General features: G+C 36.0%; 1 protein-coding gene across 2 annotated transcripts in view; it reads left to right on the top strand.

Moving 5' to 3' along the window:
• The first annotated feature begins 1,955 nt into the window (after positions 1 to 1,955).
• sord (sorbitol dehydrogenase) overlaps positions 1,956 to 13,755 on the top strand; it is a 35,501-nt gene continuing 23,701 nt past the window's right edge. The window contains exons 1-4 of one of the 2 annotated variants that reach the window (XM_028792660.2): positions 1,956 to 2,180; positions 5,320 to 5,353; positions 10,986 to 11,150; positions 13,361 to 13,520. In XM_028792660.2, coding sequence (XP_028648493.1) covers positions 2,127 to 2,180; positions 5,320 to 5,353; positions 10,986 to 11,150; positions 13,361 to 13,520 — 413 coding nt within the window. In that variant the 5' untranslated portion in view covers positions 1,956 to 2,126. The remainder of the gene's footprint in view (positions 2,181 to 5,319; positions 5,354 to 10,985; positions 11,151 to 13,360; positions 13,521 to 13,755) is intronic. The other variant, XM_051920640.1, reaches the window with a different exon arrangement.

Genomic DNA, 13,755 nt, shown 5'->3' with positions numbered 1-13,755 from the left:
AGAGTTCGACATGCCTGGCTTAAGGTACAATCGAGTCTAATTTAGTGCTGATATTGTGACACAAATTTATTTCAGCTTCGCAGAGGACTGGAACATTTAATGGTAATAAACTTTAACACCTTCAAAATTCATCAAGCCTCCTACTGAGAGGAATATGAACTGAATTCCAGAGACCTGCAGACCACCCACATCAGCACACTGTCTGCAAATGCGTGAAACTGAACACACACACATACACGGCAAAAAGAGCAGACACTTAGATTAATAAAAATGTCAATTTTATTTTGGATTTATTTGGTGATACATGATGGCAGTATTTTACATTACCACAAATTTATATCAATATATGATTTCTGGAATTTTGTTTGTAAGAATGGCTTCTGAATGTTCTGATGTCACTTCAGTTTTGTTTTATCAGTGCCTCCTGACTCACCATTACAAGAAAACTCCCACATATGATATACCATTTGACTGGCTTTGATGTCTAGTTATACAATACGTTGAGCTTTTCCGGTTCCATCCTTTAAGGTCACTTTTGACCATATTTTATATAGCAAATGACACCCTTATGATACACCAATAGGTGTCTTAGGCAAAATGATCAGAAGAACTTGAAGTAGTGCATTCCCCATCAAATGACCCCATGGGTTCACCCCCTAATGGCATACGAGGGGTCAAAATTTCTCCTTTTCACAAAACTTTTGAAAAATGTAGACTGGTAATATAGGCCTGTCGAGTGTCCTTATATTTTGAGGTTGCTAATTATGAATATGATATTTTTTATATTTGATTCTTTATCGGTGGTCCTAGTCATCAAAGAGCTGCTCTCAGAAGGTTAAAAATGACAAATTCCAAACATAAGCATGTGAGGTTTTGTTTTAGATGAATTGTTTACGAATACAATGTTATATTTGTTCCTTTACTAGGGATCTAGCCATCTATGGACCTCTAAAAAAAAGTGAAAAATGATACATTTATATAACAATCGAGATTTTAAATTTAGAATTTTAGATTTTAAATTTAAATTGATTTTGATTTAAATTGAAATGTTACAGATTTTAGTTTTAAGTTGAAGCACTCCTTTTAATATTTCAAATATTTGATACAATTATTCTTGTTGATTATATACTTCTGCCTCATTAAGTAAATCATTACATTTTTTAGCGAACACCCTGAATCTGGGTGACTTGCACTAGTTCAGATTTTTTTTTTCACATTAAAGGAAATTGTTTTTTTTTACGAGAACAAATCTATTAATTATAGCATTTATTTTTAAAATATAATTTGGAAAATATTTAATTCATAATTGTAAATGGATCAGATGTAGTCCTTTATTTAACCTTTTCCTTACCTAATTATTTATAGCTGTATACTCTCTTGAGTTCATTAAGAGCTGCAAAACTCAGATGTTGGTTAAAGCCTTCTAATCTGTTTCTCAATGATTTCTACTCTTCTGAGAATATTACTGATGTATGTTTTTTTATGTTTCCTTTATTTTACTTTAAGATTTGTATTATTTGTATTGTTATATACATTTTAACATGTTTTGTATAATACTGTATGTAAAACGTTATTGTTCAAATAAAGACTAAAAAACACATTTAACAGAAAGCTAAGAATTACTGTATATTCATTATTTTGAACAAACCCCATCTGTATAAATAACAAATTATATTGCTATGTATTTAAAAATATAACTTCCTCGCGATAGCAACGTATTAATTGTTACAGACCTTACCTTATTCAAAATAAAAAAAATAAAACAAAATGCTTGTATTATGTAAATAGGTGATGGTGTCACAACGCTATGCACGATGATAAACAAGTTCGCATTTTGACTTTGGTTTGGAGGGGAATCGGTCAAGCGCATGCGCAAACAGACGACCGCAACTAGGGCGGTCCCTGGCATTACCCATTCTGCCCCGCGTTCACTCACACATGCGCAGTGATAATAAATCAGTGACCGGTTGAACGTGAAGGCGGGGGTTTCTTAGTGAACTTTAATCCTTCTGTTTATAAAAACAGGAAATATCCCCTTTCGACCCCAACTTTGCAGACACAGCGAAAGTTTTAGACGGTGCACATGTAATGTAACCTTTGCAGACACTACTGACGAAGTAACGGCCATGGAGCAAGAAAATGTCGCCGTGGTAGTGCATTCAGCTGGGGTCCTCAAACTGGTAATCATTTCTGAATAGCATATCGAAAGAAAAATAGTTTCGGGTATGTAAACCTGTGATCCTCGAGAATGTAAAACGTTCAGTAACCTGAACTCCCGCTTGGTCCAACCGCGGGCACTTTGAGTGTATGGGGCAGTATAGTGGCTGCAGCGGTGGTCCTTTAATTACAGCCGAATAAAAGCTTTGGTACACACTTGTGTGTATTGGGGGTACAGAGTGAGGATTTGTCAGTATTACTCGATACAAAGTTCGTCAACGTATACAAAAGAGGATGTCGTTGAGGTAATGTTATGTGCACGACCCGGATATACGGGTACAAATAATAAAAACAATCATTTTATTTATGTAGCCCCCTTTCCCATGCTCTTTACATGAATTAAGAATAAACAACATGGTATAGACATCTTTGTATACAAATAATATCCGCATAACACACGAAATAAAGGTAAATACTAGAAACATAAAGCTAAAAGTTAGAATGAGAGACAGTGAACCAGCATGAAATACAAAAATACAAGTACAGTACTGTAAGAAATCCATAATTTGTGATATATGCGCAGATCATCCTGAGCATCTGGACAAAGATTGCTGGAATTATTAGACCTTTTGGCAAAAAGAGCATAAAAACTGAGAAAGTGACAAAAGTAGTTCAGTGCAAGGCCATTTACAGCTTTATAAGTTAGTGATGTAATTTTATATTCAATCATATTAAGACACAGAGAGGCCAGCAAAGGTAGAATAGGATGGCTGACATGTGTTTGGTTTTGTGAGCCTGTGTAAGAGCTCTAGCAGCAGAGTTTTGAAATAACTGGAGCACCTAACAGGTTTCAGGATGTAGATGTTTACAGTTAGGCTCCATTTGCAACATTCACAACATTTTTTCAGTGTTTATTTTATATAACATCATTAACAACGTGCTTTTTGTAATGAGGTTTGCCAAACAAACAAAATTACATGAAAACTCACTATTAGTCTGTGAAAGTTAAGCCTGAGTATGAAAAGAAACGAAAAAGCAAATGACTGGAATGAAGTAAAAAAAACTGTTCCATTAAGAACAGATAACAATGGGTTTATATCCCAGGTCCACCCTGTGCGAATTCTGCATGTTCTGTCTATGTCCATGTTGGTTTCTTTCTGCAGTCCAGAGTCATGCAGGTTACGTGGATTGGCAATGCTAAATTGGCCAAAATGTGTATGACTGTCTTTGCCCTGGGCTGGACTGGCACTCTGTCCAGGGACTGTTCCAGCCTTGCATGCGATGTTTGCCAGGATAGGCTCCAGCTTCCTCACAACCCTACCCAAGATAAAGCATGTTTAGAAAATTAATGGGTGGGTGAACACTGTAATGGAAAAAGTCAGGGGAAATATGCAGTACATTCCAGAAATTTAATATGAAAGGTTTAATAAGACTGCGGTGGGTTGGCACCCTGCCCGGGATTGGTTCCTGCCTTGTGCTCTGTGTTGGCTGGGATTGGCTCCAGCAGACCCCCGCGACCCTGTGTTCGGATTCAGCGGGTTGGAAAATGGATGGATGGGTGGGTTTATTAAGAGGCATAGAAGTTACATTTACAGTCTCACAGCTTTACACTCCTAGGTTAAAATCGAGTGGCCTATATGTAGGCTGCATGATCTCAGTAGTGTTCCCTGTAATGAGATATGTCCCCTGTTCCAGAGCTGGTTCTGTTTGTGCTCAGTGCTTGCTGGACCCCCCATGGCCTAATTTCCTTAATATTATAGTAAGAATATGAATGGATAGAAGAGCAGAAAGAAGGAGAAAGCAGTCAAATGCTTTGTGGCTTAATGACTTGTTTGCAAGCCTTTGAACAACAAGTTGCTTATTTTGTGGGTTATGGTGAAGGTATGACAACTTTCACCATCATACTAAAAATGTAAACAATTTCATTGTGTCCTGGTCTTGTAATTTGGCTTGACTAAAGGTATCCAGCAAAATGTACAGTGATAAGTGCTACTGCTGATGAATCCTCACACAGATACCTCACAGGAGAGAATTTCAGATTATAATAGTAAATATTTTCCGTGATACTTGTAATAAGGCTTTGAAAAAACAAATGTATCTACTTCTATTATAAGAACATCTGCAAACCAGTTTCTCTGTATTGCAGCTTGGGTTTCATTGTGAATACCGACCATCACAATTCAAAACACCCTAACAGAAATATGACTTAAAAGTTTTATGTGTGCAGGTTTTTCTTAAAGTTTGTAGCCCACTGTGCTTCTAATTAGTAGGCAAATGTAGAATGACACTGCAGAAGTGACATTTTGTCCATCATGTCTGAACTGGGAAGCCAGCTTCTCCCTCAACCCTGGATGTGGAATCTTTTTTGTGTAGTTTGTGTGCTTTCTACATGTTGAATTTTATGTTCTCCCACAGTCCAGCAACATGCTTTCATTTTCACTGGTGTGTATAAATCAGCCCAGCAAGTGAATGTGCTCTTGAGACTGACTGGCATCCAATGTGGATTCCTGCCAATTGGCCATTTACTGTGGGCATGAGCTACAGCTCCCCATGAAACAGGAAAGAGATCCATGCAAATTATCCAGTTGTTTTTTAGGATGTTCACAATACACACAAAAAAAATCACTGTTTTAAAATAGTTTATTCCTCTAATCTGGACTATAATTTAAATTTATAACAACAATATAATACAGTTCCTGCCTGTACAGGTTTGTAACTTTCCCTGCAGCGTCAAATGCAAGGAAAGAACCCATTCTAGGCAGTGTGCCAGTCCAATGCTGGACTCAGTCATACATATGCTCAGATAAGGCCAGTTTAGATTTACCAGACCTAATCCTATCCTGCATGTATTTGGGAATGTGGCAGGAAAAGCCACCCAGACACAGGCAGAATATGCAAACTCCACACAGTCTATGACCAGCAACAGGATTTGAATCCAGGAGGCTGCACAACCAAACTTGTGATTTGAAGATGTGAATAGTACCCATGAAAATGTCTCTTTGGATTACAGGAACAAGTGTAATTTTATAGAAAATAATAAAATGTTGCACCTTTAAGCAAATCCATTTGACATGGGATAAAAAAAATTAAAATTGTTTGGTGTAACTGTGACTGGAAAAAACGTATTTAACATTTATTTTCCATTTTTGCATTTAATTGTAGGAAACTGTCCCTGTTCCAGAACCTGGCCCACATGGTATGAAAATAACTTTTAGTAGCTAGTGATTACTTCTTTGTGTCTTGTACACATACTTTTTAAATTACTAAAAATGTGCATTGTTCCTAATGTATAAGAAAGACCTGCATTCCTTCTTTAAATTATCCATTATTTATGTTTGCTTTAACATAACCTGAATGTCTGGGGCTTTCCAATTTTCTAAAACAATGAAATTATTCAATAACTTCGTGCTAAAAGTTCAATGTTATGAGAAAACTTATTGCCATTGAACCTGACAAGGTTGGGTCAGGTAAACAAAATGGATCCTTTCCAAATGGAACTGAATTTCTTTATAAAGGAATGAATCCGGCCATTTCTTGTGAAGTAGAACTGCCCTATTTCTATTTCAAGAGTGAAATGCAACTGTAGTTAATCATTAATTTCATTCTGTTATAAGTTTCAGAAGAGAATGCCTGGTTTCTATTTAAAGAATTTGCTAGCAAAAGATCAATAACCATCTATCCATGTATCTATCTACATTTAATTTCTTTTCAGATAGCCTCTTTTTCCAACTATCATTTATCTTTTTTATTTCCACTGATCTAATATTTGAGTTTTGAATGTTTGATATTAAAAATATTTTGTCAACTGTGAGTTAAAACATCTTGGGCTTTATGTACATTTCCCTGTGAGGTACACAAAGCTTAGTAAGGAAATTATTAATGTTACGTTCTTGCCACAACATCTTTATTAAAGTCTATCAATTATTAGATGACAGCACTAATGTTTGCAAACAGGTGATGCTGAGCAATTGATCTTGTTATCCCAAAGTCCGGTGTTCATGTCTCATATCTGTTGCCTCATGGAGGAAGATTTCAGAGAGAGAGTTGCCCTTAGTAATTCCACATTGACAATGTTAAACAAGCAAAACATATTGCACAGTTGATTAGTGGGTGGGGATCTAATATTGCTTGGTAATAATGAATAAAAGCTTATAGTTTGTGTACTCTCACTTGCACTATGTGTCTCAGTACTGCTGGTCTCAGTTAAATGTGACATCTGAATCTTAAGAACACCTCTACTCACATGTCATATTCTGACTGTTCAGGCTTTCTTCACTCCACCTGCCTCTATAGTTGTAATTACTTTATCCAGTATCAGCCAATTATTGTTTTATTTGACTTCTGGTTTTCATCTAGCTTTGAGAATAACTGTAGTACTAAGCTTCTTGTGCTTTGCTTTAAAATGATGTTCTCTGATGTTCATGCTAATCACTCAGTTGCATTTTACAGTTGCTATAAAATTATTTACCCCTTTGGAAGTTTTCACATTTTATTGTAATACAATGTTCAGTAAGAGTGTATTTTTTTTTGGCACTAACCAACAGAAAAAGACTCATTAATGTCTAAGTGAAGACAGATCTTTGGGAAGTTATTTAAATTAATTACAAATATTAAACACAAAATATATTTATTACATAAATATTCACCCTTTCATGTAAGTTATTTAGTAAATTTAATAGGTGCACATTTGACAGCCATATCAGCCTTGAGTCTGTGGGCACAGGTCTCTTACCAGCTTTACACATCTAATTTTTTTTTTATCCCTCATTCTTCTTTACAAAACTGCTCAAGCTCTTGTCAGGTTGCGTAGGGATTATAAGTAAAAGTCTTTTTTACAAATTTTCAACTGGATTGAGATCTGGACTCTGTTTTGCCCTTTCAAAACCTTAATATTATTGTTTTTAAGTAATTTCTGTGTAAATTTGGCTTTATGCTTGGGGTTGTCTTCTTGCTGGAAAACAGATCTTCCCCCGAGGTGTAGGTTTCTTGCAGACACCATCAGGTATTTCTCAGATATTTCCCATTCATTCTTTTCTCTACCCTTGTAAGACTTCCAGGGCATGCTGTAAAGAAGCATCCCCACAGCATGATTCTACCACCACCGTGCTTTAGGGTGAGAATGTTGTGTTTTTGATCATTTATAGTGATCAAACATGGTGTTTAGTTTGATGACCAAAAAACTCAAATTATAATCTCATCAGATCATAGAATCTTCTTCCAATGACTTCAGAGTCTCCCGTGTGCTTTCTGTCAAACTCTAGCTGAGATGCCATGTGTGTTTTTTTTCTCTGTAACTGGTGAAGCACCAGTTATTTTGCACATTGTTTCCAGTCTCGGACACTATAGCATATAACTTCTTCAGAGTTATCAGAGGTATCCTGGTGGCCTCCCTCACTTATCTACTTTTTGCATAATCAGTCTCTGTGGATGGTCTGTTCTAGCATATTTACAACTATGCCATATTCTTTATATTTCTTAATGATTGATTAAACTGGACTGCACCTTTTCATGGGGTTGTTTGGAGTGGGGTTTTTTTTTTGCCTTTATTGTGTAGGTTAGGCCACCATACCAACTCACTACAAACTGGACCTTTAAATTATAAATGCATTTATACTAAAATAAATTAGTCACTCCTGACAGGTGACCTCAATTTTATTGGTTGCATGGCTTCTAAAACCGGTTGGCTGTACAAGTAATAATTTAGCTGTGAGAAAGTAAATAGTGATAATTATTTTATATTCGTAAGTCATTTTGAGCACTTTGCAGAGATCTACTTTAATATTGACATAAAATTGTCCTTTTCTGTGTCACAAATATGTGTCAATGTTGTATAACAGTAAAATCTGAAAACGTCTGAGGGAGTGAGTACTCTTTGTAGGAAGTATGTTTGTAGTTATTTTTGTGTAAGTCATTTTGGACAAAAATACCTTCTAAATAATGATAATGATGAACCACTCAGTAGTTTATATTACGTATGTAAAAACACACCGTAGGCCATTTTTGTTTTTTCATTCAGGGATGACATTAGTAATGTTAGGAGTTGTAGTCTGTAGTAGTAGAAAGAGAAGTGCACACAGGTTGTGTTTTATCCATTCTGGGAAGTTTCTCCAGTTTATTTCTTGTAAAATGGCTTGGGTAAAATCATTGACTAAAAATACAATTACGCTAAAAGCAACTACAAATATGCACAAGCTATTCCTAGAAGTGATATGTTTAAACACAATGGCAATCTGAAAAATCCCTATAATGTGGCATACCTGTAGCAGCAGAGAAATTTATATTTGTATTCAAGTAGCACAATAAGGTACGGAAAACCACAGTTCTTAGATTTATATATATTTTAATTATTTCCAAACAGTAAAAATTGTTCTGGTACCCCTGATTTTTGGTTGCATTTAGAGTTTCAGTATTTTGACTTCAAAGTTAGAAGGTGTCATTAGTACAGTAGGTTGTCAAGCTATGGTGATTGATCTTTGTGCAAGTTTGCGCCCTATTTTTTGTAAACCCATTATGGTATCTGCCACCATAGCCTTGTCAGCAAATTGATATACCATTATGATCATTTCTATTGCTGTCATGTTTTCTGTTACTTCTTACTTAGCAATCTTAAACATCCACTCATCCATTTCTTTTCTGATCCACTTATTGTCTATTTTGGGTTTTGACAACCTTAGATGAGATGGCATTCCTAAAGTCTACATAGACATTTAAGAGCAGTTTGTATAACAGCCTCCATTTGTTGTACCCTTTCACTATCTGTAATATTTTCCTTCTTTTCTCCCCTCCCTCTAGTCTGCTTCACAAGTCTACTATTACCAAGTGCCCTCTTGTAATTCACATTACAACTTGAAAACTCTGTTTTTCTAGAGCTCTAGGGCAGTTAGTTACATCCCTTTAGTTCTGCCTTTTCTTACGTAAACTGGTTATTTGTTGTTAATTTTATGATATCTGTCTTTGCTTGCAACCTTCTTGTCAGGATTTTCAGGATTATTTTGAATGCATTCACCTGTCCAATTTAAGTGGAATCATAATTGTCTATCTGATAACCTGTTGCGACTCTGTATGGTTGTAGCTAATTTTCTTCAGATTCTAAGTAATGTATGTATTCTATGCAAGAGTTTTCAGAACGTCTTGTGGTATATTACTAATTCCTTCTGGTTTATCGTTCTTTACATTTCTTTATGACAGCTATTACTTCTCTCAATAGTTTAGAATCTTTATGTCCTCCGTACCTTTCTATTTACAGACAATCATGCCTGTTAGAAAATTTCACATTGTTATTTTACATCTTTCATTTTAATTTACTGCATATCATGCCTTGACTGTACTTCCATTTGGGCCTGAATATACAAATTAGTTTTTTCATGCTGTTTCTTTATCATTCTCTTATTAACATTTTCTCATTCTGATCAATATCTTTATTCATCATCTGGCATTTTTAATGCAGAACTATTCTTTCTTTGTTGTGGCCCATCATAGGTACATATATCTGTAAACTCATGTCCTTCAGTTTGAGTTTGAATTTTCACTATCATTATTCTCTCCTGTTTAGCTTTCTTCAGTCCTGACACATTTAGCAGATTCTTAATGATGAAGTAGATCAATTTCATTTCATTGGTTCCTTTCCTCTTGTGTATGCACTGAATGTAACATCCACTGTCTTTAGATCTGTGACTTGAGAATTGGACTACACAGCTGTCTAAAAAAAAAAACAAAGATTTTCGACAAAGATTTTCACAGCGCTGTTGGATTTCAGTTTGGACATTAACGTTGTATTTTTAAATCTTAGTACACTCTTATACTATAGTTTGTTCCCAACACACTGCACTGTAACTTTCCAGTTATTCATTTCAGTTATTATCCTGCCTGATTGATTTGTGAACATTAGTCATTTAACCTGACAAGGTATTGGGTGTCAGATTATTTATGATGTTTGAAATGCTAGGTTAGTATTTGTTCTGAGAATACCAGTGACTAGCTAATCTCTTATCTGGCACAGGTGTGCTCCAGGATGAGTTTTATCCTCTTTACATTGAAGTCAGACAATTTCTCAGTATTATTGGACAACAGTGCATCTGTCAGATTTGTTCACTATCTTCCAGCAATGTCCAGCACACATTTTTAGAAAAAAAGATTTGTTTTTTGTTTCAGGGCAGCTTCAGATCTGGGAGACATACCTTCAGACATCAGATTTCTAATTATCTTTCTGTATTGAGTTTTAAGGATGATTGGTTCTGGTGTATATTGGATTGGTGTCCCCTTTCAGTCGTCATGGTTAGCCCTTCCATGTAAGTCTAACTAGTGTGTTGTGTATGATGGCTTGCACTTTTGAAAATTTCAATTACTTCTTTTTCTCTCTTTGTTTTGCTTCTAAGCATTTTCTGTTTTAGTTTTAGTTTAGAGGGTGTATTCTTAGTTTGACCGTCGGTGCTAGATGGTTTTCATTTACTATTGTACGTACATGATAAGTACATTTGTTACAAATAAAATTTTAGTTTTCTAACCACATTAGGAATTTCATCCCCCCTCCTCTACTCTGTGGTTCTACACCTTTGCAGGAAGTTTAGTGGCCTATAATGGACAGAAAAACACAAAGCCAGCTTGGTCTACAATTTGAAAATAATCTGTCAATTTACTATAGTGAGGTAAATAATTATGAATAAGCATGAACATTGCTGCCCATTATTATTGTATGATTTATCTTTTTCTATTCCTACAGAAGCTATCATAAAAACAGCAAAAACAAAAAAAACACACTTTTTAAAGGGTGCAGCACTCAATGTGGGTATAGTAACAATGTTCTCTTTTTTTGTTTGTTTTTTTTGCAGAGGTACTATTACAGATGCACTCTGTAGGCATCTGTGGGTCAGATGTACATTATTGGCAACATGGAAGGATTGGAGATTTTGTTTTGACAAAACCAATGATTTTGGGACATGAAGCATCAGGACGGGTTTTAAAAACTGGATCAGCAGTGGAACATCTTAAACCAGGTAAACATTTCATGTGTTTTTATTTGTATGATAATGATAAATGGTTAAGATAATAATTATCATCCATCCGAAGATCTCTCAGTCAGCTATTTTAAAAATAATACCTAATAAGCCAAAACATATAACAAATAGATGATTTATTAATTAAAGGAGCACTAGGCAGGAATAAACATAAGAGCATGCAACATTGTCAATAAACACCAGTAAAACAACACAGGCGTAGCCTTTCTAGGCCTACTTGCAGTAGTGTGTCTTCCTGCCTGCCAAATAGGATGGCTTGCCCATTTTTCTAACACAGTGTAACACATAGTACTACTGAATTTACCACCTGCATAAATGCCTGTCCATCTCTGTCTCTCACATACTCTTTCATGTGGACTTTCTTTTCCTCGTACCAGTTATGCTGTTTCCAACACTTACTTCCAGACTCCAATGTATTCTGGTTGTTTTGAAGTCTCATTTCTGGGTCACTTTTGACTGAACCCTGATTTTCTGGACCAGGAACAGTTCTACGCTTGTTTGTGGGACACCAAACCATGACTCGCTTTAATGGCTCCTGATTTTCCTTCACCCTTTACCTTTCAGTTACCTGTTCCGTTAGATGGTCAGCATGGTCCTGTCTAGAGATGAGTGTCTTTTATGTGGCTGGGAAATTTTGTCCTTTCTAGCATATGCTCTCTCATTGCACGCTGTTTTTGGATAGAGGGCCTGGCTTCCCTGCCAATACCTAGATCACAGAGAAAGTCCTTTTTCTCTCAGTTGTGGTTGTGCCCTGCTTGTTGCCCTTCCATCACGTATACATGGTGTACTGTCCTGTGAGGCCAATATACATCCACAGCAGCATGAAAATGATTCTTCCTACTCCCAAGTTTCTGACTCTGAAGGCCCTATGAGGGACTCCAAATCCCCATGTCAAATTAGTGGTCCTCTTGCCTACCTAATGCATATCTTACACCCCTTCACAGTACACATTTTGCGAATGACCTTATTCAAAGTGACATTCAAGATCAAGGTACATTACAGTTTTTACATATACAGGAAGTCGTCGACTTATGACCATGTTCGTTTCTGATCTGGACATAAGACTGTCCAGTATATGTATTCAAGCCCGACCATATCTATAGTACTGTATAACAAGTCCCTTAAGTCATATTGTTTGTTTTATTTCCTTTTATTGTCATAATTTTTTGTCCATTATTTTTTATTTTATTATTTTGTTTTGTTATTACTGTTGCTTGCATGGGTGTTGAACCTTGAACAGCTTCATGAATCCTTTCTTTGTCTGTGTTATGTTACATCATCAGTGTGAGCCTCTCCCAGTGTTCATTGTGTTAACTATAAGAGGAGGAACTGTGCCAGCAGAGTTTGAACATTCATATGTATTCTGTTTTAACATTTCTGGTTGTTAATAATAAACATGAACAGATAAAGGAGTTCGGTGTGGTTTCATTACCTTTTTTTAGTAGTTTGCACGAAGCAGCACATCATAAGTCACAACGCAGAGGTTTCGGAGGTTAACCGAATTCAAAGCCAGTCCACATCACTACAGCGTGTGCCTTAAACACCAGTTACAATGGGGTAACTTAAAGTCACATGTGATCACATTTGCTTTCTTTCCTCCCTCATATTGCTTGATCACCTTCATTTTTGTGTTGAGATTACTTTTGTCCTATAATTGTAAGACAAGTGTAATGTAGTTAAAACTGCTGCAGGTAACAAACTGAACCAAGATGAATGAGTCACGGCATACAGAGCTGGCGTGGCGAAAACTTTTCTTTGCCCGTGAGATGTGGTAGCATTTGTAAGACTAATGGTTGTAAGATGCATAAGTCGTAAGTCAACCACTACCTGTACCTACCTTTTTTAATGTTTAAGTGTGAGGCAAGGCTCTGTAGATGCTGAGTTAGACTTGCATCCAGACCCATGAGTGAAACAAGGGAGCCTTGTTGACAAGTCATCTTATTTCCATTTGTGATCTCTGCATATCCCACTATATCCTTTTCAGTGACTGTGTGGATGAACTAATAGTTTTTGATATTTATTTCTCATGTTTTAAGAGCTACATTTATGCAGCTGTATAGTTATCATGTATAGATATTGATTCAGTCAATATTCTATATTTTTTATGAAAGAAGATGTCGATAGGTATGCTGGTGATAAGATTTAATACAGAAGATCTATGAAAACATTTTAATTTTTCCCTTGCACAGGTGATCGAGTTGCTATTGAACCTGGTGTTCCCCGTGAGATTGATGAATTTTGCAAAAATGGGCGATACAATCTTTCTCCTTCCATTTTCTTCTGTGCAACTCCACCTGACAATGGGAATCTCTGTAGATATTACGTTCACAACGCCAACTTCTGTTACAAGTAAGTTCTTTAAAAAATCCATTTATTTCCAGTACCAGTAATAGTGATTTTTTTTTTTGGTCAAGTGTAGATCTTTACTTTTATGTGACAATTTTCAGTGCTGCTTATATGGGCACAGGATGAGATTGCTGGACCTACTGGAGGGCACAGAGCCCAAAACTTCTGATCAGTATGGTTATAAAGTCAATTACCTTTCAGGGATTTTAAAACTAATCCCAGCTGGTATTAGTCAAAA

The sequence above is a fragment of the Erpetoichthys calabaricus genome, chromosome 17 (assembly GCF_900747795.2).
Source record: "Erpetoichthys calabaricus chromosome 17, fErpCal1.3, whole genome shotgun sequence".
Lineage (NCBI taxonomy): Eukaryota > Metazoa > Chordata > Cladistia > Polypteriformes > Polypteridae > Erpetoichthys > Erpetoichthys calabaricus.
The sequence above is the reverse complement of the archived record's forward strand: the minus strand, read 5'-3'. Positions and strand labels throughout refer to the sequence as shown.